This window comes from Euleptes europaea, chromosome 3 (genome assembly GCF_029931775.1).
Source record: "Euleptes europaea isolate rEulEur1 chromosome 3, rEulEur1.hap1, whole genome shotgun sequence".
Classification (NCBI taxonomy): domain Eukaryota; kingdom Metazoa; phylum Chordata; class Lepidosauria; order Squamata; family Sphaerodactylidae; genus Euleptes; species Euleptes europaea.
Window position 1 is genome coordinate 120,828,775 of NC_079314.1, and position 24,563 is coordinate 120,853,337.

The following is a 24,563-nucleotide window of genomic DNA, read 5'->3' on the forward strand; positions in this document are numbered from 1 at the left end:
TGGGAGGCTGATGGTGTGACCAGTTCAGGTTTCCACCATTGGAAGCAGACTTCTTTGTGTCTGAAGGACCTTCTTGCGTCTTTTGGCAAAGCTATTTTTTTCGTGCATTTGATCGACCCTCTGCTTTTGGACCGTTGATGGCCGGCTGTCTTTCTGTGGCCTGGGTCCAAAGGTTGGGCTCTTTCAACTGACTTCCGCTGCATCATTGGACAAGTCCTTCTGCCGACGAGGGTGGAATCGGCTCCCAGAAGTCCCCCGAGTGACCTTTCCCTGGTGTACCCAATGGCGGCAAATACTCTGTCCAGTTGGATTCAACTACTTGACTGTCACCGAGTTGTGTTAAATGTCCCGTATTTATTATGAAAGGTAAGACTGGTGCTCGGTTGGATTCTTGTTCTTGGTGCATGTTCTGTTCCCATTGAGTCTGCTGTGATCCCGCCTCTGTTTTTAAAGCGTATGTAGCACATCTAGGTATAGCATTTTCCTCTTGAGCTAGCATTTTTTATTCCTCTGGCAACATTGAGGTTGTTGTTGTTGTTGTTTTAATTTGCACCTGTTGTAATGCAAAGTGTTAAAGTGTCTGCCAGGCAACACAACCCTTCTAGGACCTGTGTGCACTAAAATTGTCAACTGGTTGAACTCAGTGTCCACCAAGGGAATCCTGGGCATTGTAGTATAGCAGGCTAAGGATCTCCAAGAGGAGTCTTTATGCCTTGTAGAGCTGTCGAGATTCCTAGAGGAGAAGTCAGGAGGGCAGAAGGATTTGACACCGGTTCTGAAATCACAGGTTTGTATTTAATCTGATATGGCTTCTTCATTTCCCCCCGAGCCCAAATATGATTTAATTTTTGTGCGACTGCTTCAAACACTGGGGAAACCCACAAGTCTGCAAGAATTCCCAGCTCAATCTAGCTGCATCGCTATATATTTCTTGTTGAACTGAACTCTGTTTCATGGGGGGAGGGGGGGAATCTGGATTTCTCCCCACAAGGAACGGTTGGGAATTTTTTTTGGCTTTGGCGTATATAGCTAAGACCCGAACCTTTTCTCCGGACTTTTCAAGACCTTTTTGCGCATCAGATGAAGTCGGATTCCCTGAGCCAAGGAGAGAGTTTTGTGTAAAGCCGTCACATCGGAAGGATAGCTCAAGATACCTTTGATCCTCTAGCTGTCTTTGTGGATTTTGAAGATTTTGCTTGTTAGGTTAAATATGTCATACAGTCACTGCTTTTGACAATTGGGGTGGATTACATTTTTGTGTCTAGTTTGGCTTTTATATTTTTTAAGCTCAATAAAAAAACCTGACCCTATAGCACTGAGCATTTTTTTGTGTGTGGGTGTGTGTGTAAAATGTTCATAAGGATAACCAGAAAAGTTGTTCTGGGATCTTAACTGCCAAAGGTGCTGGTAAAAGGTAAAGGTAGTCCCCGGTGCAAGCACCGGGTCATTACTGACCCATGGAGTGACGTCACATCATGATGTTTATAGGCAGACTATGTTTACGGGGTGGTTTGCCAGTGCCTTCCCCTGTTGTCTACATTTTACCCCCCCCCCCCCCCCCGTGAGCTGGGTACTCATTTCACTGACCTCGGAAAGATGGAAGGCTGAGTCAACCTGGAGCCGGCTGCCTGAAACCGACTTCCGTCGGGATCGAACTCTGGTCGTGAGCAGAGCTTTTGACTGCTGTACTGCAGCTTACCGCTCTGCGCCATGGGGCTACTTTAAAGGTGCTGGGGGGTATTAAAAGTCTCTTGTGAGGGGCTGTGGTGTACATCAATCTAGAAATGGTTCCTAGTTCCATCACAGGCAGTTGGACAAATCCTGCCCAATTTAGTGGGTGCTGTGTGTGTGTGTGTGTGGGGGGGGGGTTGGCCACACACTGGCTGCAACAACATCCTCAGATGACCACATGAACGAATCCTGAGACACTGGCCTAAAAGCCAAATGTCCTTTGAGAAATAATCCGGTTCCTGGGATCTTCTGCATGCCAAGCAGATGCTCTACTACTGAGCCACAGCCCCTCTCACAATGATGCTGTAGCAGGAAGGTTTGTTTTCCATCAAGTTGCAGCTGACCTATGGTGCCCCACATAGGTAAGAGACATACAGAGGTGGCTTATGCCCTTGCCTGCCTCTGCGTAACAACCTGTCTTCCTTGGTGGTCTCCCTTCCAAGTACTAACCATGACTTAACTCCCAAGGTCTGACGAGATTGGGCTAGCCTGGGCTATCCAGGCATGAGGTGTTCAGAGGTGGTTTGCCATTGCCTGCCTCTGCGTAGCAACCCTGGAATTCCTCGATGGACATCTATCCAAGTATTAACCAGGGCTGACCTTGCCTAGCTTCTGAGGTCTGATGAATTATAGAATCATAGAGTTGGAAGGGGCCATACAGGCCATCTAGTCCAAACCCCTGCTTAGTGCAGGATCAGCCTAGAGTATCCCTGACTAGTGCTTGTCCAGCTTCTGCTTAAAGACCCCCAGTGAGGGGGAGCTCATCACCTCCCCAGGAAGCTGATTCCACTGTCGAACAACTCAAACTGTAAAAAAAAATTCCCCATATATCCATTTGGTACCTTTCCTCCCGTAATTGAAATCCATTATTGTGAGTCCTGTCTCCCGCTGCCAACAGGAACAGCCCCCTGCCTTCCTCTGAGTGACAGCCCTTCAAATACTTCAAGAGAGCAATCCTGTCCCCCCTCAACCTCCTCCAGACTAAACATTCCCAGCTCCCTCAGCCATTCCTCGCAGGGCTTGGTCTCCAGACCCCTGATCCTCCTCGTCGTTCTCCTCGGCACCCGCTCCATTCTGGCCACATCCTTGTTGAAGTGAGGCATCCAGAACTGCACAGGACTCCAGGTGCAGCCTGACCAATGCAGTGTACAGAGGAACTAGGACATCTTGCAGTGAGATTATGCTACCCTGGGCTATCTAGGTAGACACCAGTGTATCATACCAGACTGTCAACCAAGTATGTGTTTCAATTTTAGCGTCCCTTTAATTTTTGTAAGGGTTTTTTTTTAGGGGGGGAGAGCAGAAGTCGACACCATGTGGCTTTATTCATTCACAAAGTTTATTATTGCAGTAGGGGATTGTGCTGACTGGTTCTACCCCTGGAGATGGTGGCTGGCACTCTGTTCTGGTTCAGTACCGATGATCGCGTGTGTGCTCCATGATGACCTTCAAGGCCAGCCAGGTCTCGTCTGCGGTTGGGATGATTTGGCTGGCAGGGAGCATGAACCCGTACCGGCCTGTGTCTCTCAGCTCAAACGTGTACGAGTACTTAATGCCTTGTTCATAGGTCCAGTCGATGGTGCCGCCACTGGCTTGGTCTAGATTGCAGAAACAAGCGCCCGAAAGAAAGGAAGGGTGTTACGCCTGTGCTGTATGACGGTCAGCACCCCTTCCCTCTAGAAAAGACGCCGCGGGATAGTTCATTAAACAACACATGTGATTTTGGGGCTTGGGACTGCTACGATTCAAAGTGAAAAAGAAAGAGCCGATGTTCTGTGATTCTATGTCAGGGAGGCTCTAGGCTGATCCTGCATTGAGCAGGGGGTTGGGCTAGATGGCCTCTATGGCCCCTTCCAACTCTGTGGTTCTAGGACAGGTCTATCAGTGGCTACCAGAGAGCCAGCATGGTGAACTGGTTAAGAGCGGTGGTTTGGAGCGGGGGATTGGAGCTGCGGACTCTGACCTGGGGAAGCAGGTTCGATTCCCCAATCCTCCCCATGAGTGGCTGGCTCTAATCTGGAGAACCAGGCTTGATTCCCCACTCCTCCACATGAGCGGCGGACGCTAATCTGGTGAACCGGATTGGTTTCCCCACTCCTACACACGAAGCCAGCTGGGTGACCTTGGGCTAGTCACAGCTGTCTTAGAGCTCTCTCAGTCCCACCTATCTCACAGGGTGTCTGTTGTAGGGAAGGGAAGGTTATTGTAAGACGGTTTGATTCTCCCTTAAGTGGTAGAGAAAGTCGGCATATAAAAACCAACTCTTCTTCTTCTATCAGTGGCTACTAGCCATGGTGACTAAAGGGAACTTCCTTATTAAGAGGCAGTCAGCCACTGAAACCCAGTGCCAGGAGGCAACATCAGGGGAAGGCCTCGGGCTCTATGCCCTTTTTATTTGGCCCTCCAGAGGAACTGGTTGGCCGCTGTGTGAGGCAGGATGCCGGACCGGAAATCAGCTGCCCAGGGAGGTGTTGAGCTCCCCCTGGCTGGCAGTCTTCAAGCAGGGATGCTCTAGGCTGATCCTGCATTGAGCGGGGGTTGGACTAGATGGCCTGAATGGCCCCTTCCAACTCTATGAATCTATCTTTCAATCCCATTTTCCATGTGGCTCATCTGAAATCACAAAAACTGTTCATGGTAGATTTGGGACTGGAACACAGAACTCCAAGATCCGTTTCCCGAGCAGAGGTGCTTTCCTCTAGCACACTGGTTCCCAACCAGGGGTCCGTGGACCCCCAGGGGTCCGCGAGAACTAAATTAAGGTCCGCGAAACAAAGTTATAAACCCATAATAAATTAATATTTTCAATTAAAAGTTCTCTATTATAAAAATATATATATTCAAATATTATTCTAAGTTTAATGTTTAACTAACAGTTATGATTAAAGTTTATTTTCAAATTCTCAGAATTTTTATTTTGAACCTTGGGGTCCCTGCACCGAACAAAAAAGTCCTAGTGGTCCCTGGTCAAAAAAAGGTTGGGAACCACTGCTCTAGCAGGAGGCTTCTTCCACCAAGAGAAACACCTCTGCCAGTAGAAAGATCTGTGGGATCCAACCCATAATTACAGAGAACCGGAAAATACAAGTTCTTAAAAAGTAGAGGAAAGGCCACAGAAAGTTTCAGTAGCTAGCCAATGGAACCGCCTCTTCACTCCTAGTACCGTCCACCCTTCTGCATGTACCACTGGTTTCCAGTTTTAACTTTCCTCTAGCTAAAAGTTTTTTGGGGACAGGAAATGAAACGTCTTGAAGAAGAAGAAGAGTTGGGTTTTATATGCCAACTTTCTCTACCACTTAAGGAAGAATCAAACCGGCTTACACTCACCTTCCCTTCCCCTCCCCACAACAGACACCCTGTGAGGTAGGTGAGGCTGAGAGAGAGTGACTTGCCCAAGGTCACCCAGCCGGCTTCATGTGTAGGAGTGGGGAAAGAAATCCACCAGATTAGCCTCCGCCACCCATGTGGAGGAGTGGGGAATTAAACCCCGTTCTCCAGATCAGAGTCCACCGCTCCAAACCACCGCTCTTAACCACTAGACCTAAAACATATCTCCGCCCTCCTCCCACACTGATGTTGCAGCTGGCAGAACAGACCATCTCTAGGAAAGCCAAATTCTGTGAAACCGTGGGACGTAAATACAGTATCCACGTTGTCCTGCCTTCTGCCCGGGAATGGGCTTATGCCTCTGTTCCAAATGCAGCCGACCAGCCTGTGGTCTACAAGGAATTCATTCCCTGCCCGGTGGTTTGACATAGTAAAGAAAGCCCATGTGCCTCTCTATGTGTGCGCCATCAAGTCACAGCTGACTTATGGCGACCCGGTAGGGGTTTTCAAGGCAAGAGACGTTCGGAGGTGTTTTTCCATTGCCTGCCTCCGCGTGGGCTGAGAGAGTTCAGAGAGAACTGTGACTGGCCCCCAAGGTCACCCAGCAGGCTTCATGTGGAGGGGTGGGGAAATCGAACCCGCTTCTCCAGATTGGAGTCTGCCGCTCTTAACCACTACGCCACACTGGCTCTCTAACCGCATGCCTACACAAAGCCAGTGTGCAACCAACCTGTGGCTTAGGGTGTAACTAATGGGATGAGTTGTGCGTTAGGGCTTGTCTGGAACGGCAGATGTGGCTACTACGCGCCTCGGCACCTCAAAACAGTTTCAGTGCCCCCCGGGGGACCCCGGTAGTGACTTACAGATGGTGGTTATGATGCTGCCGTATTTGTATTTGGTCCCATGGAGGGAAGCGAGAGCATCGACCGCCTTCTTAGCGAGAGCGTCCTGGAAGAGAACACGAGAGAAAGGATAAGATCCGGGGAAGGGACAGGCAGGTAGAAAGCCGTCAGCATCTCTGGACTATTTAAGGGGACGGAGAGCAGAGCTGGGGATAAAAGAGGAGCAGTAGGATATTTTCTTTTGTTCCTGTGTACGGTTCTGGTCACCACACCTAAAAAAGGATGTTGCAGAGCTTGAGAAGGTGCAGAAAAGAGCAACCAAAATGATTAGAGGACTAGAGCAACTGCCCTGCGAGGAGCGGTTGAAACGCTTAGAGCTGTTTAGCTTGGAAAGAAGGCGGTTAAGGGGAGCCATGATAGAGGTCTATAAAATTACACATGGTATGGAGAGGGTGGACAGGGAGAAGCTTTTCTCCCTCTCATAACACCAGAACGTGGGGTCATCTGCTGAAGCTGGAGGGTGAGAGATTCAAAATAGATAAAATGAAGTATTTCTTCGCACAACACATAGTTAAATGTTGGAACTCCCTGCCCCAGGATGTGGTGATGGCTGCCAACTTGGAAGGCTTTAAGAGGGGAGTGGACATGTTCATGGAGGAGAGGGGTATAAATGGCTACTGGTAAAAATGGATACTGGTCATGATGCATATCCATTCCAGGATCAGAGGAGGATGCCTATTGTTTTAGGTGCTGCGGAAAACAGGCAGGACGGTGCTGCTGCAGTCGTCTTGTTTGTGGGCTTCCTAGAGGCCCCTGGTTGGCCACTGTATGAAAAGACTACTGGGCTTGATGGGCCTGGGTCTGATCCAGCAGGGCTTTTCTTATGTTCCCTCTGTTTTAAAATGCTTAAACTTATTAATTTTTTTCTTATATCTGTTTCTCTCTTTCTGCTCTGGTTTGGCTTCCATTTTCCCACAGGGTTTAATTTAGTTCACAAATAACTTCTGTTGTGGCTCCTCTGGCTGTCTTTTTTTTTTTATTGCCCCTTTATCCCCCCCCCTTCTGGTGCTACCTTTTTATTTCCACACTGAAAACCTATTCTCTCTTTCTATTCTCAATCTCTGGATTGTGTTATGTGCCGCCAAGTTGCTTCCGACTCGTGGCGACCCTATGATATGAATCGACGTCCTCCAAAACATCCTATCCTTAACAGCCTTGCTCAGGTCTTGCAAACTGAGGGCCGTGGCTTCCTTTATAGAGTCAGTCCATCTCTTGTTGGGTCTTCCTCTTTTCCAGCTGCCTTCAACTATATGGAGCGAGAAATGCCTGATATTCAAGCTGGATTCAGAAAAGGAAGAGGAATTAGAGATCACATTACAAATTTGCACTGATTACTGGAGCATAAGAGAGACTTTCAGAAGAAAATCAGCTTGTGTTTCATAGATTACAGCAAAGCTTTTGACTGTGTGGATATCTCTGGATTAGCCTGCCTGTATCAGAAAACCTCCAGCGGTTTAGGTTTCTAAACAGGTTTTACAGCTGCTGACAGAGCATTCTTTTGTAAACTTGGACATTTAGTGGTAAGCCAGGATAATTGGTTGATTCTTCACCAGTGGGAGCTACGACAAGAGATGTCTCCTGTTTACTGGGCATTTTTCAACAGCTTTTGGAATGAAAGACTCATTCTCTTACAAAGGGATTTCAAAGGGAGATTAGAAAGAGAGATTGCTGAATTATAACTAATAATGAAGCTCAAGACAATGCATTCTCCTGGATTAAATAGAGATCTGGGATTCCTGTCTCATTAACAATGTTAATTTCTCCATGCCTACGACCCGTCTGCATATCACACCTAATCCAATCATGCCTGCTAATGTCATTTACTTGTGTCTGGGGAGGGGGGATTCAGTCCCACACGTGTTTTGCTCCTAGTGGCTGATTTGATGTAACGTAAGATTAAGTCTAGCATAAAAACCTGCAGTTTAAATCTGCAGGAAAATACACTGGATTTAATCTTCTTTTATATCGATCGACCACTCGAAGGAGCAAAATACATGTGGAACTGAAAAAACACACACACTTCCCCCGAAGAAACAGGAATTTAGAAGCGAGGAAAATGAGAATGTGGGAAAGGACTATCACTCCCCCATTAGTAGAGTGAATGTCCCATGAGCACATGTGTTGGGCAGAATAAAGGGAGAGGGCATGAGGGCATGCCCACATCTGGTGAAACAGCTGGGGGAGAGAGAGAGCAGCATGAAAGGCTTCCAGAAACAGTAGCTGAGAAGAAGAATTGGTTTTTATGTGCTGACTTTCTCTACCACTTAAGGAAGAATCAAACCAGCTTACAATCCCCTTCCCTTCCCCTCCTCACAACAGACACCCTGTGAGGTAGGTGAGGCTGAGAGAGCTCCAAGAGAGCTGTGACTAGGCCAAGGTCACCCAGCTGGCTTCATGGGGAGGAGTGGGGAATCAAACCCGGTTCTCCAGATCAGAATCCACCACTCCAAACCACCGCTCTTAACCACTACACCTTGCTGGGGGGAAGCCAGAGGGGCTGCTGACACCGCCCAGCCTTACCAGCTCCTGTTGATCAGCAGCCTTTTTGGAGGTGTAGCCATAGGGATAGAGGAGAAGCTGGGAGTAGCTGTGGATGGAGATGAAAGTCTTGATATTGCCATGGCTCTTCACAAAATCCACAATGGCTTTCACCTCGGGCTCAGAGTTGGGGCTGGGCCCACGGTACGTCTCGGAGCAGGGGTTCCCGCTGGAGCCGGCCACTGCAAAGGACAAAATCAGCTGTGACATATTGCAGTTTAATGCATAGTTAAATTGTGGAACTCCCTGCCCCAGGATGTGGTGATGGCTGCCAGCCTGGAAGGCTTTAAGAAGGGAGTGGACATGTGCAGGGAGGAGAGGAGTATTCATGGCTACTAGTAAAAATGGATACTAGTCATAATGCATACATATTCTCTCCAGGATCAGCGGAGCATGCCCATTAGGTGCTATGGAACACGGGCAGGATAATGCTGCTGCAGCTGTCCTGTTTGTGGGCTTCCTAGAGGCCCCTGGTTGGCCACTGTGTGAACAGACTGCTGGACTTGATGGACCTCGGTCTGTTCCAGCAGGGCCTTTGTTATGTTCATATGTTCTTAAAGTACGACACCCCCCACCAAAAACCCAGCACTGAAAAATAAAAGGGAAGCACCTCCAAAGCCTGCATCCCAGTTCCTGTTGGGGTCTACTCCAACGCAGGACGATCCACTGTTGATAGACCTGGTCTTGCGCCACATCCGATTCTAGAATGGTCAAGAATAATAGAATCATAGAGTTGGAAGGGACCACCGGGGCCATCTAGTCCAACCCCCTGCACAATGTAGGAAATTCACAACTACCTCCCCCCCACACCCCCAGTGACCCCCTACTCCATGCCCAGAAGATGGCCAAGATGCCCTCCCTCTCATGATCTGCCTAAGGTCATAGAATCAGCATTGTGAGGTCTAGGTGAGGTCTAACCAGAGCAGAGTAAAGCGATACCATCACTTTGTGTGATGGTATCTTTGCTTTATGGCTTCTGGTTGTTGTTTTATTTTAGTGGGGTTTTTTTAATTACTTATTGAGCTATGCAGGCGGGCCATTTGGCCAGTGTAGGGCTGTCAATTCGGTTCGGCCCGAACTGAAAATCAGCCGAATTTCCCTTGATTCGGTGCTTTTCTGTTCGGACGGATCCGAACTCAAAACTGGCGGGCAACCGGGGGGGCCGAATTCAGCGAGTTCGGGAGTTCACGAATAAATTCGGCCAATTCGGGGCCGTCAGTAAGCAGCATAACCTTCAGTAAGCAGCATTCTCCTCCCCCGGCCAATCGGTGGCCAAGCTGGGTCTTCTTCTGGCCAATCAGTCAGGATTGAGTACTGGAGGAATCAGCTGATGTGCGGCCGGCCGGGGAAAGAGAGAGAGAGGGAAATCCTCATGTGTGTGTGAGGGGGTGCTTGTGCACATTCGCTCCTTTCCGTGGCTGCAGGGGGCGCATTTTTTGGGGTACTGACCCCAAACTTTCAGGGGATATTCAGACAGGTTTTTTTAAGAGACCACCCAAGTTTTGTAAACATTGGGTCAGGGGGTCCCGAGATATGGGCTCCCCCCTTTTTCTTTCCATGGCTGCAGAGGGCGCATTTTTGGGTGTGCCGACCCCAAACTTTCAGCGGAGCATCAGACTAGGCTTCTTAAGATACCCCCCAAGTTTTGTAAACATTGGGTCAGGGCCCCCCGAGATATGGGCTCCACCCCTTTTTCCTCTCCCCCCTTTTCCATTTTCGTGGCTGCAGGGGGCGCTTTTTTGGGGGTGCAGCCGCCAAACTTTTGTCATAGCTTCAGAGAATCCCTCTTAAGAGACCACCCAAGTTTTGTAAAGATGGGTTCAGTGGGGGCTGAAATATTGGCTCCCCCCCCTTTTCTCTTTCCATGGCTGCAGGGGGCGCATTTTTGGGTGTGCCGACCCCAGACTTTCAGCGGAGCTTCAGTCAAGGCTTTTTAAGAGACCACCCAAGTTTTGTAAACATTGGGTCAGGGCCCCCCCCCCCCGAGATATGGGCTTTCCCCTTTTCCCTATTGGGATGAATGGATCACCCTCGAGAGATGCATACGTATGGATCTTATATTGGATACAAATGGAATCATATTGGATTACCCAGCCTCCCAGCCCCTCCTGCTGGAACAGAAGACAGCCACAGTAAGACCCCTTTGGGGGCTTTAATCTATATTTTTTTCTTTTCTGTGTGTGTGTGGGGGGGGAAAGCAGAGTCTGTGTGTGTGTGTGGGGAGGGAGCAGTTTCTGTGGGTGGGGGGGGAAACCAAAGGGGGCTTTTGCCGGTTCTGCCTGGGGTGTGTGTTCCCCCTTCAGTCTCTCTCTCCCTGGTTTGAGGGGGGGCTTCATTTTTATTCTTCAGGGTTTTCCTCATTCATAAGATCAGTTAGGTTATTTTGATGCTTGCTCAAAACTGGTTTTCAAATGGTGACTTAAAGAATGCATCTGCCTGGTCCCAAGTCCAATGCAAAAGGAGAAATTCCACCCCCTCCTGCTCATTATGCATAGCTAGCTGCCTCTGTTCCTTTCCATGGTATGCAAACTCCCAGGCATCAGGTGTTGCTATGCACTGTTGCAAAGGTGTTGCATTGCGTGCTTGTGTTGCTTTGCAGTTGTATTGTTTTGCAAAATTCTTCACACCTGCCCCGCCCTTTGCATGTTTGCAAAGGGGTTGCTCTGCCGTTGTGTTGCTTTGCAAAGTTCTTAGCACCTGCCCCGCCCTTGCTCTCATCAGCTGTTTGTCGGGCCGGGAGCTTTGTGCGTGGGTGGCAAGCTCTGCGAAGAGATACACATTAAGGGTGGGGGGGACCCCTTTCAGGGCCCATATCTCAGCCCCCCCTGACCCAATCTTTACAAAACTTGGGGAGTCTTTCAATATACGTCCTTTGAAGCTCTGCTGAAAGTTTGGGACCTCTAAGCCCAAAAATGCCCCCCCCAGAGCCGCGGAAAGGCGCGGTTGTGTTTTTAATGGCTTTATTCGGCCGAATTTTTTTTCCGAACTTTGAATTCCCGCCGAATTGAACGGATCCGAAGTGGGGGAGTTCGGACTTCGGCACGTACCGAACCCACAAGGGCCGAATTCGGCCGAATCCGAACTGTACCGAATTTTTTTTTTTTGACAGCCCTAGGCCAGTGACTAGCACTACCCACCCACCCCTGGGGGGAAGGAGTAGCACAGTGGCTGAAAGGGAAAGCCGTACCTTGGAGTGAGTAAAAGCAAAACCATCTGGGTTTGTGACGATTTCCAGGAAGATATCAAAATTGTTCAAGATGGAGGTCAGGGACGCATCCTTGCCGTAACCATCGAGAATCTGAACGGAAGGAACAAAGGCTGAGATTTATTTTGTTTTTGATTTATTTAGTAGTACACTTTTCCCACTGAGACTCAAAGTGGATTACACATAGGGTTGCCAGCTCCAGATTGGGAAATATCTGGAGATTTTTGGGGTGGAGCCTGAAGAGGGTGGGGTTTGGGGAGGTGAGGGACTTCAACCCCATAGAGTCCAGTTGCCAAAGTGACCATTTTTCTCCAGGTGATCTGATCTCTATCGGCTGGAGATCAGTTGTAATAGCAGGAGATCTCCAGCTACGACCTGGAGGTTGGCAACCCTAATGCCAGACTGCTGCTGCAGTCGTCTTCCTTGTGGGCTTCCTAGAGGCACCTGGTTGGTCCCTGTGTGAACAGACTGCTGGACTTGATGGGCCTGGGTCTGATCCAGCAGGGTCTTTCTTACGTTCTTATTTAGAACATGAAATTTGCCAAAGCTGCCTGGAAGCCCTGATCAGTAGAAATGGCTCTAAATTAATATGTTTGGAGATATTTGCATTTGTGGATTCTCGATTTTAGGGGGGGAACCATAGGGGGTCCTGGCTCTCACTCCACATCTCTGCACTCCCACTCTGATTTCTGAGTTTCCCCTCAACGATGCCTTCATCCTTTGACGTCTATTTTCTGCAGTTCTAAGGGCCAGGAACTTGGTCAGAAAATACATGCCGAGAATTTTGCATCCATTACTGATTTTTGCGTTTACACAGTACAGAGTCACTGGACCACGGCATCCTTATGAAACTGGGTATACTGCCTCTGAACATGGAGGTGTCATTTTTTTACTATCACAACGAAGAGTCAGTGATGGATCTGCCCTCTCAGCCTTTCTCTTTCTTCTGTCCCATTCATGACCTATGTGTTTGAGATGAAATTGTAGCTGGTACCTTCTTGGCAAACAGGATCCCGCTGGCCTGCGTGACCCATTCGCGAGAGTGGATCCCGGTGTCGATCCAGATGGCTGGCCGCTTGACTCCCCCTGTGCTGAACTGTGAAAAGGAGAGACGTCAACAGCTATATTCCTGCCTTCTCCTGACCCTGTAAAACTGAGCCACTGAAGTCCTCGCGAAACCAAGTTCAGAACTCACATCAGTGAATACTTGGGGTGGCTTACCTTCAAGACGTTGATCGGGCGACCCTCATAACTACGGCCGATCTGGATTTTACTGACCAGGTTGGGTTTTTCAGCTGCCAGGAGGTCCATGAAGCCATAGATCTGGGGGATACAGAGGAACTCAAGATCCGCATTGGGAGTGCGCTCTGACCTTCCACCGAGAAAGGAACCCTAAGAAACTCTGTTGCCAACCAGGTGGGACCTCTTTTCCATTGTGTTTGACATGGCATTATTGGTCAGTTACTGTAGGGTATAGAATCATAGAGTTGGAAGGGACCACCAGGGTCATCTAGTCCAACCCCCTGCAGGACATACACATCTACCTCCCCACAACACCCCCAGTGACCCTTACTCCATGCCCGGAAGATGGCCAAGATGCCCTCCCTCTCTGCCTAAGGTCACAGAATCAGCATTGCTGACAGATGGCCATCTAACCTCTTCTTAAAAAACCTCCAGGGAAGGAGAGCCCACCGCCTCCCGAGGAACCTTGTTCCACTGAGGAATCGCTCTAACTGTTAGAAGAGTCTTCCTAATGTCTAGACGGAAACTCTTGTGATTTAATTTCAGCCCGTTGGTTCTGGTCCGACCTTCTGGGGCAACAGAAAACAACTCGGCACCCTCCTCTCCATGACAGCCCTTCAAGTACTTGAAGATGGTTCTTGTATCCCTTCCCAGTCTTCTCCTCTTCAGGGTAGGCCAGCTCTCCACCTAAGGAGCCAGGCTAGGTTGAGATGCTGTTGCTTGACCTGGAGCTCACTGGCCCTTGGTAGACCTGTCCAGTCTGCCATTGAAAATCACAAAGCTTGGGGCCATCAGCTGCTGTTACTAGAGTTGCCAACCTCCAGATAGTGTCTGGAGGTCTCCTGCTGTTGCAACTGATCTCCAGGCGACAGAGATCAGTTCCCCTGGAGAAAATGGCCGCTTTGGAAGGCGGAGTCTATGCCATTATACTCCACTGAAGCCCCTCCTCGAACCCAGCCCTCCTCAGACTCCACCCCCAAAACCTACAGGTATTTCCCAACCAGGAGCTGGCAACCCTAACTATGACCTGCAGAGAAAGGTACGGAGGGAATTAAGAAAAGGTGAGGGCCACGAGAAGAAGAATGGCGGGGGTCCGCAGGCTGGGGAGGGCAGGCTAGAAATTGAAATGAATAAATAAATAAATGAAATGAACCTGTTGATGAGTGCTCTAGGAGTCTGGGATGCTCAGAAATGAGGAACAAAAATGCAAGGTGAGAAGAGAACTATTTTTAAACAGGAACTTTAGAGCCAACCCAACAGGAACAGGTTCTATACTGAACGAGACAAAAACTGAGCTGGAACTAGTCACAGTTTGGGTGGGCATTTGTAGCAATGTCAAAAAATATCCCTCGTGTTTTAACTTTTTTAAACTTATGAAAATGTTCACCTAATTCACTGATGTTACCCTCTCTTTATCTATTTTTCAGTTGGCTTTGTTTGCCCTAGCTCAGCAGTCCCCAACGCGGTGCCCATGGTGCCTGCCAACATCTTTCCTGGTACCTACCAAGTGTTTTTAGAAAGTGGGCAGGGCCAGGTGGGGTAGGGGTTGCCAGGCCCCCCTTCACCACCGGTGGGAGGTTTTGGGAGCCTGAGGAGGGCGGGGTTTGGGGAGGGGCTTCAAGGCCGCAGAGTCCAGTTGCCAAAGCGGCCCTTTTCTCCTGGGGAACGGATCTCTATCGGCTGGAGATCAGTTGTTATAGCAGGAGATCTCCAGCTAGTACCTGGAGGTTGGCAACCATAGGGTGGGGCTTTTGCCCTGCGCGGCCTCTCATTGGCCACTGGAGAACTGATGGGCTGGCAGATTTTTTTAAATGTTATCTTGGCAGCCGGTACCTTTCCGTGCACAATTTAAACCCATTATTGCGAGTCTTATCCTCTGTTGCCAGCTCCCTGCCCGCCTCTAAGTGACAGCCGTGTGTGTGTGTGTGTTACGTGCCGTCAAGTCGCTTCCGACTCATGGCGACCCCATGAATGAAAGTCCTCCAAAATGTCCTATCTTTGACAGCCTTGCTCAGATCTTGCAAACTGAAGGCTGTGGCTTCCTTTATTGAGTCCATCCATCTCTTGTCGGGTCTTCCTCTTTTCCTGCTGCCCTCAACTTTTCCTAGCATGACTGTCTTTTCCAGTGACTCTTGTCGTCTCATGACGTGACCAAAATACGACAGCCCCAGTTTAGTCATTTTAGCTTCTAGGGTCAGTTCAGGCTTGATTTGATCTATAACCCACTGATTTGTTTTTTTGGCAGTCCACGGTATCCGTCACACTCTCCTCCAACGCCACATTTCAAAGGAATCTTATTTTCTTCCTATCAGCTTTCTTCACTGTCCAGCTTTCACACCCATACATAGTCATAGGGAATACGATGACAGCCTTACAAATACTTAAAGGGAGCAATCCTGTCCCCCCTCAGCCTCCTCTTCTCCAGAAAAGTCCTAGCCCAGGTACAAACAGGGGGCACTCACCTCATCCAGACTGTGGTAGGAAGCATAGTTAAAGGTCTCGATTGACAGGGGCATAAAATGCCGGCGTGACATATACAGTTTTTCCTCATCCACCAGTTCCTGGAAGAGACCGGGGAGGGAGGGGGAGAGAATTGGTGAGAAAGAGTCGGCTGTACAAACACAGGCCAAAGCACACGCCAGTCTCTGCTTTCCAGTATCACAGATAATGACGCCCTATTTCAGGGGTACCCTCCAATTCTGCGCCATTGAACCCGTCCTCTGAACACCCTGTGGGTGAGGGTTCTCTTCAGCTGTCCGTCCGTCTATCCCCCATGGATGTATTCATCGTTCCCGATCCATTCACTAACACCAGACCAAATCACTCTTGCCTCCACGTAGCCTATTAAGCCAGAAGACCTTTTAGGCTCCTGGCCAGCCCCGAAACAGGAGGACTCCTGTGCTGTGGCTCAGCGGTAGAGCCTCTGCTTGGCATGCAGAAGGTCCCAGGTTCAATCCCTGGCATCTCCAGTTAAAGGGACTAGGCAAGTAGGTGATGGGGAAGATCCCTGCCTGAGACCCTGGAGAGCCATGGAGAGGGGCTGTGGCTCAGTGGTGTTAGGATCTGAAACTCACTTAATTAATCTGCTACCATTCAGGGCGATGAATCTTGGTTTATGGCTTATTGATAATAAAGGTTAGTCACACACAAAAATACCACAGAGTCGTTTTCTTAATCAAATCAATTCTTTACTAACTAATCTCAAGGGTAGGGTACATGGATTAAACAATAAACATCCTACATCTCTAAGTTTCCTAGTCTTGCTAAACTCCTTTAGCAGTTACCACACTTACTCACGAGTAGCCATTCTCACAGGGAGAATGTGCTTCTCCATGCTTGCAGGTTGGTAACGTACAAGTAAGTGAGCTACAGTTTCTCTTTCAAACAAAGGATATACCAAAGCAGTAAAATGCAGATTACTTTGCCTACGTGACCATATGACATGGAAGCAATGGTGATCTGCTCTTCCTGACCATTTGGCTAATTAACCCTTTGACTGTCTGACATGTAACAAATCTCGCTATCTAAGACCCAACAAATAGAGCCTCTGCTTGGCATGCAGAAGGTCCCAGGTTCAGTCCCTGGCATCTCCAGTTAAAGGGACTAGGCAAGTAGGTGATGGGAAAGACCTCTGCCTGAGACCCTGGAGAGCCACGAAGAGGGGCCATGGCTTAGTGGTAGAGCAACTACTTGGCATACAGAAGGTCCCAGGTTCAATCCCCAGCATCTCCAATTAAAGGAACTAGGCAAGTAGGTGATGGGAAAGACCCCTGCCTGAGACCCTGGAGAACTGCTGCTGGTCTGAGTAAACAAGACTGACTTTGATGGACCGAGTGGGGCGGGGGGGCGGGCGGTATCAGGCAGCTTCATGTGTTCAAAACTGAGGGGAGTCTGGCTCACACAGGGAAATAAGTTTTTTGGGGAGGGGCTGTGGCTCAGTTTGTAGAGCTTGGCATGCAGAAGGTCCCAGGTTCAATTCCCAGCAGCATCTCCAGAGAAAGTGGTAGAGAAAGTTGGCATATAAAAACCAACTATTCTTCTTCTTTTTCCTCCTCCTCCTCCTCCTCCTCCTCCTCCTCCCCCTTGCCCTCCTCCTCCCCTCCCTCAACCCCACTCTCCCATGCTCCACCTTCAAGTCTCCAAGTATTTCCAAACCCGGAGTTGGCAACCCTGCTGCCTGGCCCTGTACCCCTCCCCCATGCCATCTGAGCTGCTGCTGTTGGTACCTGAAGATCCTCAATCATGATGGAGTAGTCGATGTCATGATACTCCAGGTAGGACTTGACCCCCTGCAGGCTGGCGAATGGGACACGCACATCTATGGGGAACTTGGGGTGAACGGGAGCCCGCCAGAAATCCAACTGGGAAGGAAAAGGAGATGAAAAATGATGGTTTAGATCAGTGGTTCCCAAGCTTTTCGGGCCACCGCCCCCTTGGTTCCACAAACTCAACCCCAGCACCCCCCTGCCCTATCCTATAAAAAGCATTGTTCAAAATAGGGGTTTGCATGACTCACAAAAGAAGATAATAACAATAAAATTTCGAAACAGTAACAATTAATTGCACATCTATTAAAAACCAAATTAAAACTTTTTAGTTGAAAGTTATTCAACAAAACTGATGAACTTGATCCAGCGGTACCAGCTCTTCAACGTCTGGAAAAAAATTCTGATAGTTTCCACCAAATTTGCCAGCATGGTGCCATAGCTTGATCTATTGTAAATTAGTGAACAACAACACAGTTGAAGGGGCCCACCTCTAGCGCCCCCTGCTGCCCTCTTGCCTCTTAGTGCCCCACTGCCCACCAGAGGGTGGTACTGCCCACTTTGGGAACCACTGCTCTATGGCATTGAAGCCCCTTCCTCCCCAAACCCCTTCCCTCCTCAGGCTTTGCCCCCAAAACCTCTATCCGGTGGCAAGGAGGGACCTGGCAGCCCTAGTATCAGTGGTAGTTCAAGCAGTATGGCTGCAGAGCTGTACCCATATCTTTCCTCTCTATTCTGAATTACCTACATACACATTATTTTTTAAAGCCTCCAGCAATACCAGCTTCTGCTTCTAGCCATTACCTGGAGATCATCAAGTCCTTCCAGATCCTTCACCTTCTCCACTTGAGCTTCATCTGCAGCCGAGATCCTTAGCACCTGGTGACTGCAGAGGCAGAAATAGCTATGAACATTTCTGATACCGTCGCCCTTTAGTAGCCTCAACAACTTTCAAGATTGATAGGTGTGCTTGTCTTTCCGTGGCCGGCTACCTGGGTTTGTAGATAGTCTTCTGGGGTTGCTAGTTTACAAGTGGACCTTTCTACTATGAGACACACTAGCGTTTCCTGTATCACCCTTGATAAACACACCATTTGGAAGAGGAACCATAGTTGTATTGCAGTGCCAGCACTCTGTCACTAGATGCCGCTATACTGCTGTTTACTTCATTACAGCAATTTGCATTATACTGACACCTACTGGCAGAACACAAAAATGTCTCCTCATAGAACAAAGAGCTGTTTATAGTGCAAGGAAATGCCTTTGAAAACTGATCCTTCTTTCACTGAACACATGAAGCTGCCTTCTGCAAAATCAGATCTTGGTCCATCAAGGTCAGCATTATCTACTCAGACTGGCACTGGCTCTCCAGGGTCTTTGGTAGAGGTCTTCCGCATCACCTACTACCTGGTCCCTTTAACTGGAGATGCCGGGGATTGAACCTGGGACCTTCTGCATGCCAAGCAGATGCTCTACCAACTGAGCCATGGCCCCTTTTCATTACTTTCTATGAGAGTCCAATCACATACAGAGGTCCAAAATGAAAGTTATTGCACACAAATGACCAGCGAAAGGAGGAAGCCAGTCATGTGCTAGGACTTTTGAAGAAAAATTGACCCAAACTGTGGTTGGAGACGACTGTGTGATGTTTCCTATGAACAACGACCGACATGGAATACAGGAGCCAAATTAGATGTGATGAGGCAGCCATGTCATATAAGAACATAAGAAAGGCCCTGCTGGATCAGACCAAGGTCTCAGCAAGTCCAGCAGTCTGTTCATGCAGTGGCCGATCAGGTGCCTCTAGGAAGCCCACAAACGAGATGACTGCAGCAGCACCATCCTGCCTGTCTTCCTCAGGAACTAATATACTAGGCCTGCTCCTCTGATCCTGGAGAGAATAGGACAAATTTTGCACCATCACAGTTAAAATATGCAAAAACAGGGTGGAAAAAAAACAGTTAAATTCTTTTATACTTTTAGTAATATTAAGTTGGTAAGTCTACTTTTGTGTTATGCACTAATATTTTATATTTTACTAATATCAGAGTTTTATCAATTTTTGTAATTTGTATCAGTTTTACACTCTTATCAAGTTAGACAATTTGATGTACTAACTTCTGGCTGCACAAACAGACCATATCAATAAACTTGACTTGACCCTTGGTCCATCAAAGTCAGTACTGTCTACTCAGACCGGCAGCGGCTCTCCAGGGTCTCAGGCAGAAGTCTTTCCCATCACCTGCTCGCCTAGTCCCTTTACCTAGAGATGCCGGGGATTGAACCTGGGACCTTCTGCCCACCAAGCAGATGCTCTACCACTGAGCCACAGCTCGGAGGCCTTCTGCTTTGACCCACGGCAACTGTTCTTGGGCTACGCTTGGGTCTACATACCCCACAAAGTTCTCGGTGCCGAAAACAACTGCCAGGAGAGCAGTGAACACCAAGAGGGCCCTCATCTTCTCTGGAGCCGGACACGTCCTGAGAAAGAGGGACCTCCCAGAGGTGCCTTATATACCGTTCACGTTGCCAGCGGCTTTGGCAGCCTGGCAGCACCCGGTCTCCGGCCTCGGCCAGCTGTCCTCCTTCCCATGGGCCTGTCGGAAAACAGCTGACGCTTCCGTCCCTTTTGCTGATTGATGAACTGGGGAAGCCGCCACCTGCCTTGGCGGGAGGGGAGGCAGGCTGTTTGCTATCTGCTCGGCAAGGCAAAGGGATGATGGACTCATCTGCGCTGCGCAGGTGTGAGATAAACAGGCGCAAAATTGAGCCAAGGGTTACGGGCTTCAGGAGGGTTGCCAGCTTGGGTAGGGGAATCCCTGGAGATTTGGGGGATGGATCCTGGGGAGGGTGGGGCTTGGGGAAAGGAGGGAGCTCACCAATAGGGTTGCCAACTCAGGGTTAGGAAATTCCTGGAGATCTGCAGGTGAGACCCGGCGAAGGCAGGGTTTGTGGAATGAAGGAACCTCATCAGAATATAATGCCATCGAGGGCAGCCTCCGAAGCAGCCATTTTCTCCAAGTGAACTGGGTTAGGAGAGGACCACAGAGGGGTATAATACCACACAGTCCCCCTTTTGAAGCAGCCATTTTCTCCAGGCGAAATGACCTCTGTAGCCTGGAGATCAGTTGTAATTCCAGGAGACCTTCAGGCCCCACCTGGAGGTTGGCAACCCTCGACGCTGGCCCTAAAACATGTTGGTTTCAGTGCAATGACTTGGCCCAGGCTGAAGATGTGAGGTGCTTCCATGCTCGGAGCATCTTTCCAGCACCAAGGAGTAACCATAAGAACACAAGAAGATAAGAAAAACGCCCTGCTGGATCAGACGAAGGCCCATCAAGTCCAGCACAGGGGGCAACCAGGTGCCTCGAGGAAGTCCACAAGCAAGATGACTGCAGCAGCAGCATCCTGCCTGGGTCCCACAGCACCTAATATAATAGGCCTGCTCCTCTGATCCTGGAGATAATAGGGATGCATCATGATCAGTATCCATTTTGACCAGTAGCCATGGATAGCCCTCTCCTCCACGAACATGCCCACTCCCCTCTTCAAGCCCTCTAAGTTGGCAGCCGTCACCTTAGCAATCCTCACCTGTCTGTGATTAGATGAAGGACTTTTCGGTCAGAAATTATGACTCCCAGGAAAACCTCATCTCATGGCGTCTCTAACGTGATCAATCAGAGGTTGAAACCTTCAGGCTTGCTTCCCGCCACAATTCCAGTACAGCTCCAGGAAAGCCCTGAGATGGATTCTCGTGTGCTTGTTAAATGCCAGCTTCTGCAGTTTCTCCAGCAGGTCAGCAGTTTCCAGATCCGCGGTGCCATATCAGTCCTCGAGAGCAATTGCAGGAGGCGAGTTTTGATAGTGTGGCCTTGGTACACGTGTGTGCTGCTAGGAAAGACCACTTAGCCCAGGCATCTGTATGAAGGAGAGGCTGTGCGGTCTAGTGGTGAGAGTGTTCGACTAGAAGGGAGATCCGGGTTCGAATCCTTGTTGTGCAGATGAACTCGTTAGAACTCATTCTGCCATGGACACTAGATGAGCTGGTTTGGGGAACCCCGAACTGCCTCTTAGACCAACAGCCACGTGTTACCCAGCTGGGAACTCCTTTCCCAAGCATGCAGGGTCCCAATTCAAATGGGGACTGAAGCACAGGTGAGAGGCTGGGTCATTTTCCTGAGCCCAAATGGTCCCTGGGTGCCATTTGCCTAGGGTTGCCAGGTCCCTCTTCGCTACTGGTGGGAGATGATGGGGGCAGAGCCTGAACAGGGCAGGCTTTGGGGAGGGGAGGGACTTCAATTGCCAAAGCAGCCGTTTTCTCCAGGCAATTTGTTTCCCCACTCCTACGCATGAAACCAGCTTGGTGACCTTGGGCTAGTCACAGCTCTCTCAGCCCCACCTACCTCCCAGGGTGTCTGTTGTGGGGAGGGGAAGGCGATTGATTCTTCCTTAAGTGGTAGAGAAAGTCGGCATATAAAAACCAACTCTTCTTCTTCCTATCAGAAAATTTGGCGGTACGGTTTGGGAGGGCATTTTCGTAAAGGGGACAGGGCTCCAGATACTGCCTGTGACCTTGTTGGCAGTTTTCATTCCATTGTTCATTGTGTACATATTATACTGTTTTTGTTGCTATGCTGTTCAGTTTTACAGTGTTGGTTTATTTGTATAAACAGGCTTCCTTGGGAGGTTGCCAGGTCCCTCTTTGCCACCGGCAGGAGGTTTTTAGGGCGGAGCCTGAGGAGGGCAGGGTTTGGGGAGGGGACTTCAATGCCATAGAGTCCAATGGCCAAAGCGGCCATTTTCTCCAGGGGAACTGATCTCTATCGGCTGGAGATCAGTTGTAATAGTGGGAGATCTCCAGCTACTACCTGGAGGTTGGCAACCCTATATACAATACAATACCTTTATTGGCATCTTAAAATAATAAAACACGCCGAACAGCTGGCAAAGATAGGTTAAGATCATTCTTATAATTCATTAATACTGATAATTTATCGATTAAAATTGCAGATTAAAATACAATACTTGAGCTGTCTTGAACCCGATGATCTTTGGGGATTCTGGGCTGTGGCTAAGAAGGAGGCTACTAGAGCAGTTACTATCCTGATCTGCTAAAAGAAAGCGAGTCAGGTCCCCTTTAGATCTTATACGCCGAAGATTTGGCGGATGGCTGAACATTGTATGGCAAGGACCGCCGTGGAGTGGGCAGTCCAATGGGATATGTTCCACAGACTCCGGGACTCCAGAGTCGCAGGCGCATAGTCGGGCATTATGAGGTGTGCTAAGAAACCTGCCATGAGTCACTGCCGATGGGAAGGCATTTAATCTTGCCAACATGAAGGCTCTTCTCTGTAGTGGAAGAGCTAGATTATATAGGTAGCTGGCGCAGGATCCATAGGTTGTGGTAATGCCTAAAGGGCCAGGAGAACAAATTCTCGGGGAGTGTGGAATAAAGAGCTGTCTTTCATGGTCGTATAATCGCCGTTGGATAGTTTGAAAGATGTAGCTTTCGTCACTTGATGCAAGGTTTTCTAAGTCGATATCCAAGCTGCCGATTTCCCCTTGTATTGCTCTAGACCGGCTGGATTGCTTACTGACTGCCAGCATATAATCTAGATATGAGTGGCAACCCTATATATGCCCAGGGTAATGCCGATCCTCCAGGCCAAATTTCCTCCAGGGATCCTGGAGGTTTTTTGCCTTCCTCTGGGCCTAGAGCAGGGGTCACTGGGGTAGTGGGGGGAGATAGTTAGTTGTGAATTTCCTGCATTAATCAGGGGGTTGGACTAGATGACCCTTGAAGTCCCTTCCAGCTCAATGAATCTATGAGTTCTATGATTATTTATTATACAGTTTTTCCAGTGCATTCTCCACTTTTCCAATCGAGTTCTTATTGCGCTGTGTCTATGTTGCTTCTGTTACATCGTGGTATATTGCTCCTATCTCATTGTTATTAATTATGTAATTTGTTTTCTGCCCTGGTAGGGTTCCCAACTCTTAGTAAATTCCTGGACATTTGGGGATGGAGCATGGGGAGATTGGAGTTTGGGAAGGGGAGGGACTTCAGCAAGGTATAATGCCATAGAGTCCACCCTCCAAGGCAGCCATTTTCTCCAGGGGAATTCATTTCTGTCATCTGGAGATTAGTTGTAATCCAGGAGATCTCCAGGGCCCGCCTGGAAGTTGGCAACCTTAGACTTTGGCCCCAGATAATTTTGATTTCAGTGTGACGACTCAGCCCAGGAGAGAAATATGAGTCCACTGTCCAAGGCAGCCTTTTTCTGCAGGGGAATTGATATATCTGGCCCCTGGAGATTGGTTGTGATTCTGGGAGATTCCGGGAGATTCTGGTCTCATATGGAGGCTGGAAACCCTATTCCAAAGCATTTATTATAGCACATGCAAAGAACCCCAATGCTGTGGCGTGTGTCAGGCCAGACAACCAGCCCGGCATTTCTGGCATTCAAAAACATCTGACTGAAAACTTTCATTTCATTTTGCCAAGTTGGACGCTATCAAACATAACAGAAATGGTCTGGTTGACTCAGATTTGCACTGGAGCATTTTTATTGAAGTCTTGTTGAGATTTGAACAATTCCACAAGGGTTGGATTTGACCACACATGATTGGCATGCCAGTCCCCAGATGGCCAGAGAAGGGGCAGTTGCGTCAGGTGGGCAGGAAGTAAGCCCCAGTCCCCTTCTCTCCCCGCTCCCCCAGCCATGCATAGGAGTTGAGGGTCATCCAGTCTGCCCTAGCAGGCAACCAACGATGGCTCTTTCAAACCCAACATTGCTCCAGCCATCCTGGAAGGGATTGCAGAATGATGATTATCACAAAGGTTCTCCCTCACCAGTCGAGCGGCAAAGGGTTGGATCCTGGCACCTGTTGATCCAGTCCTATTGGATGTGGCATCTACAGAAGGCACCTTGCTAGGGTTGCCAGCGGGAGGGTTTTGGGGCGGAGGATTTTGGGGCAGAGCATGAGGAGTGCAGGGTTTGGAGAGGGGAAGGACTTCAATGCCATAGAGTCCGATTCCCAAAACGGCCATTTTCTGCAGGTGAACTGATCTCTATCGGCTGGAGATCAGCTGTAATAGCAGGAGATCTCCAGCTAGCACCTGGAGGTTGGCAACCCTACACCTTGCCCCAAAGAACCATACAAGCACCCATAAAATGGTAGGCTCCAATCCATTGTTTATCTCAACAGGAAACAGAAATGAGAAAGCCGAATCTTGAATTCCAGTACAATGCTACCCCTTCTGGACCTTGGCCTGGAAATGGTACCATAGATCTAGGGTTGCCAGCTCTGGGTTGGGAAATTCCTGGAGATTTTGGGGGTGGAGCCAGGGGC

The 24,563-nt window shown here is 49.0% G+C and overlaps 1 protein-coding gene across 1 annotated transcript; it reads right to left on the reverse strand.

The window, feature by feature from the left end:
• Positions 1-3,141: 3,141 nt before the first annotated feature.
• Positions 3,142-19,669, reverse strand: LOC130475378 (carboxypeptidase A1-like). Its single transcript, XM_056847141.1, has 11 exons — positions 19,605-19,669; positions 18,015-18,096; positions 17,172-17,306; positions 15,408-15,506; positions 12,925-13,026; positions 12,698-12,799; positions 11,686-11,796; positions 9,109-9,199; positions 8,481-8,680; positions 5,922-6,006; positions 3,142-3,329 (listed from the first exon to the last, which is right to left on the reverse strand). Exons 1-11 carry the CDS (start codon positions 19,667-19,669, stop codon positions 3,142-3,144), a joined length of 1,260 nt encoding a protein of 419 aa, XP_056703119.1.
• Between the last annotated feature and the right edge of the window lie 4,894 nt (positions 19,670-24,563).

What these genes read in the sequence shown, in the direction of transcription:
- LOC130475378 (XM_056847141.1), bottom strand. Translation starts at nt 19,669, where the DNA reads ATGAGGGCCCTCTTGGTGTTCACTGCTCTCCTGGCAGTTGTTTTCGGC. An exon ending in CCTACCACAGTCTGGATGAG is followed by an intron (nt 13,027 to 15,407) that starts GTGAGTGCCCCC and finishes TGTATCCCCCAG; the next exon opens with ATCTATGGCTTCATGGACCT. An exon ending in CAGCATCATAACCACCATCT is followed by an intron (nt 3,330 to 5,921) that starts GTAAGTCACTAC and finishes TCTGCAATCTAG; the next exon opens with ACCAAGCCAGTGGCGGCACC.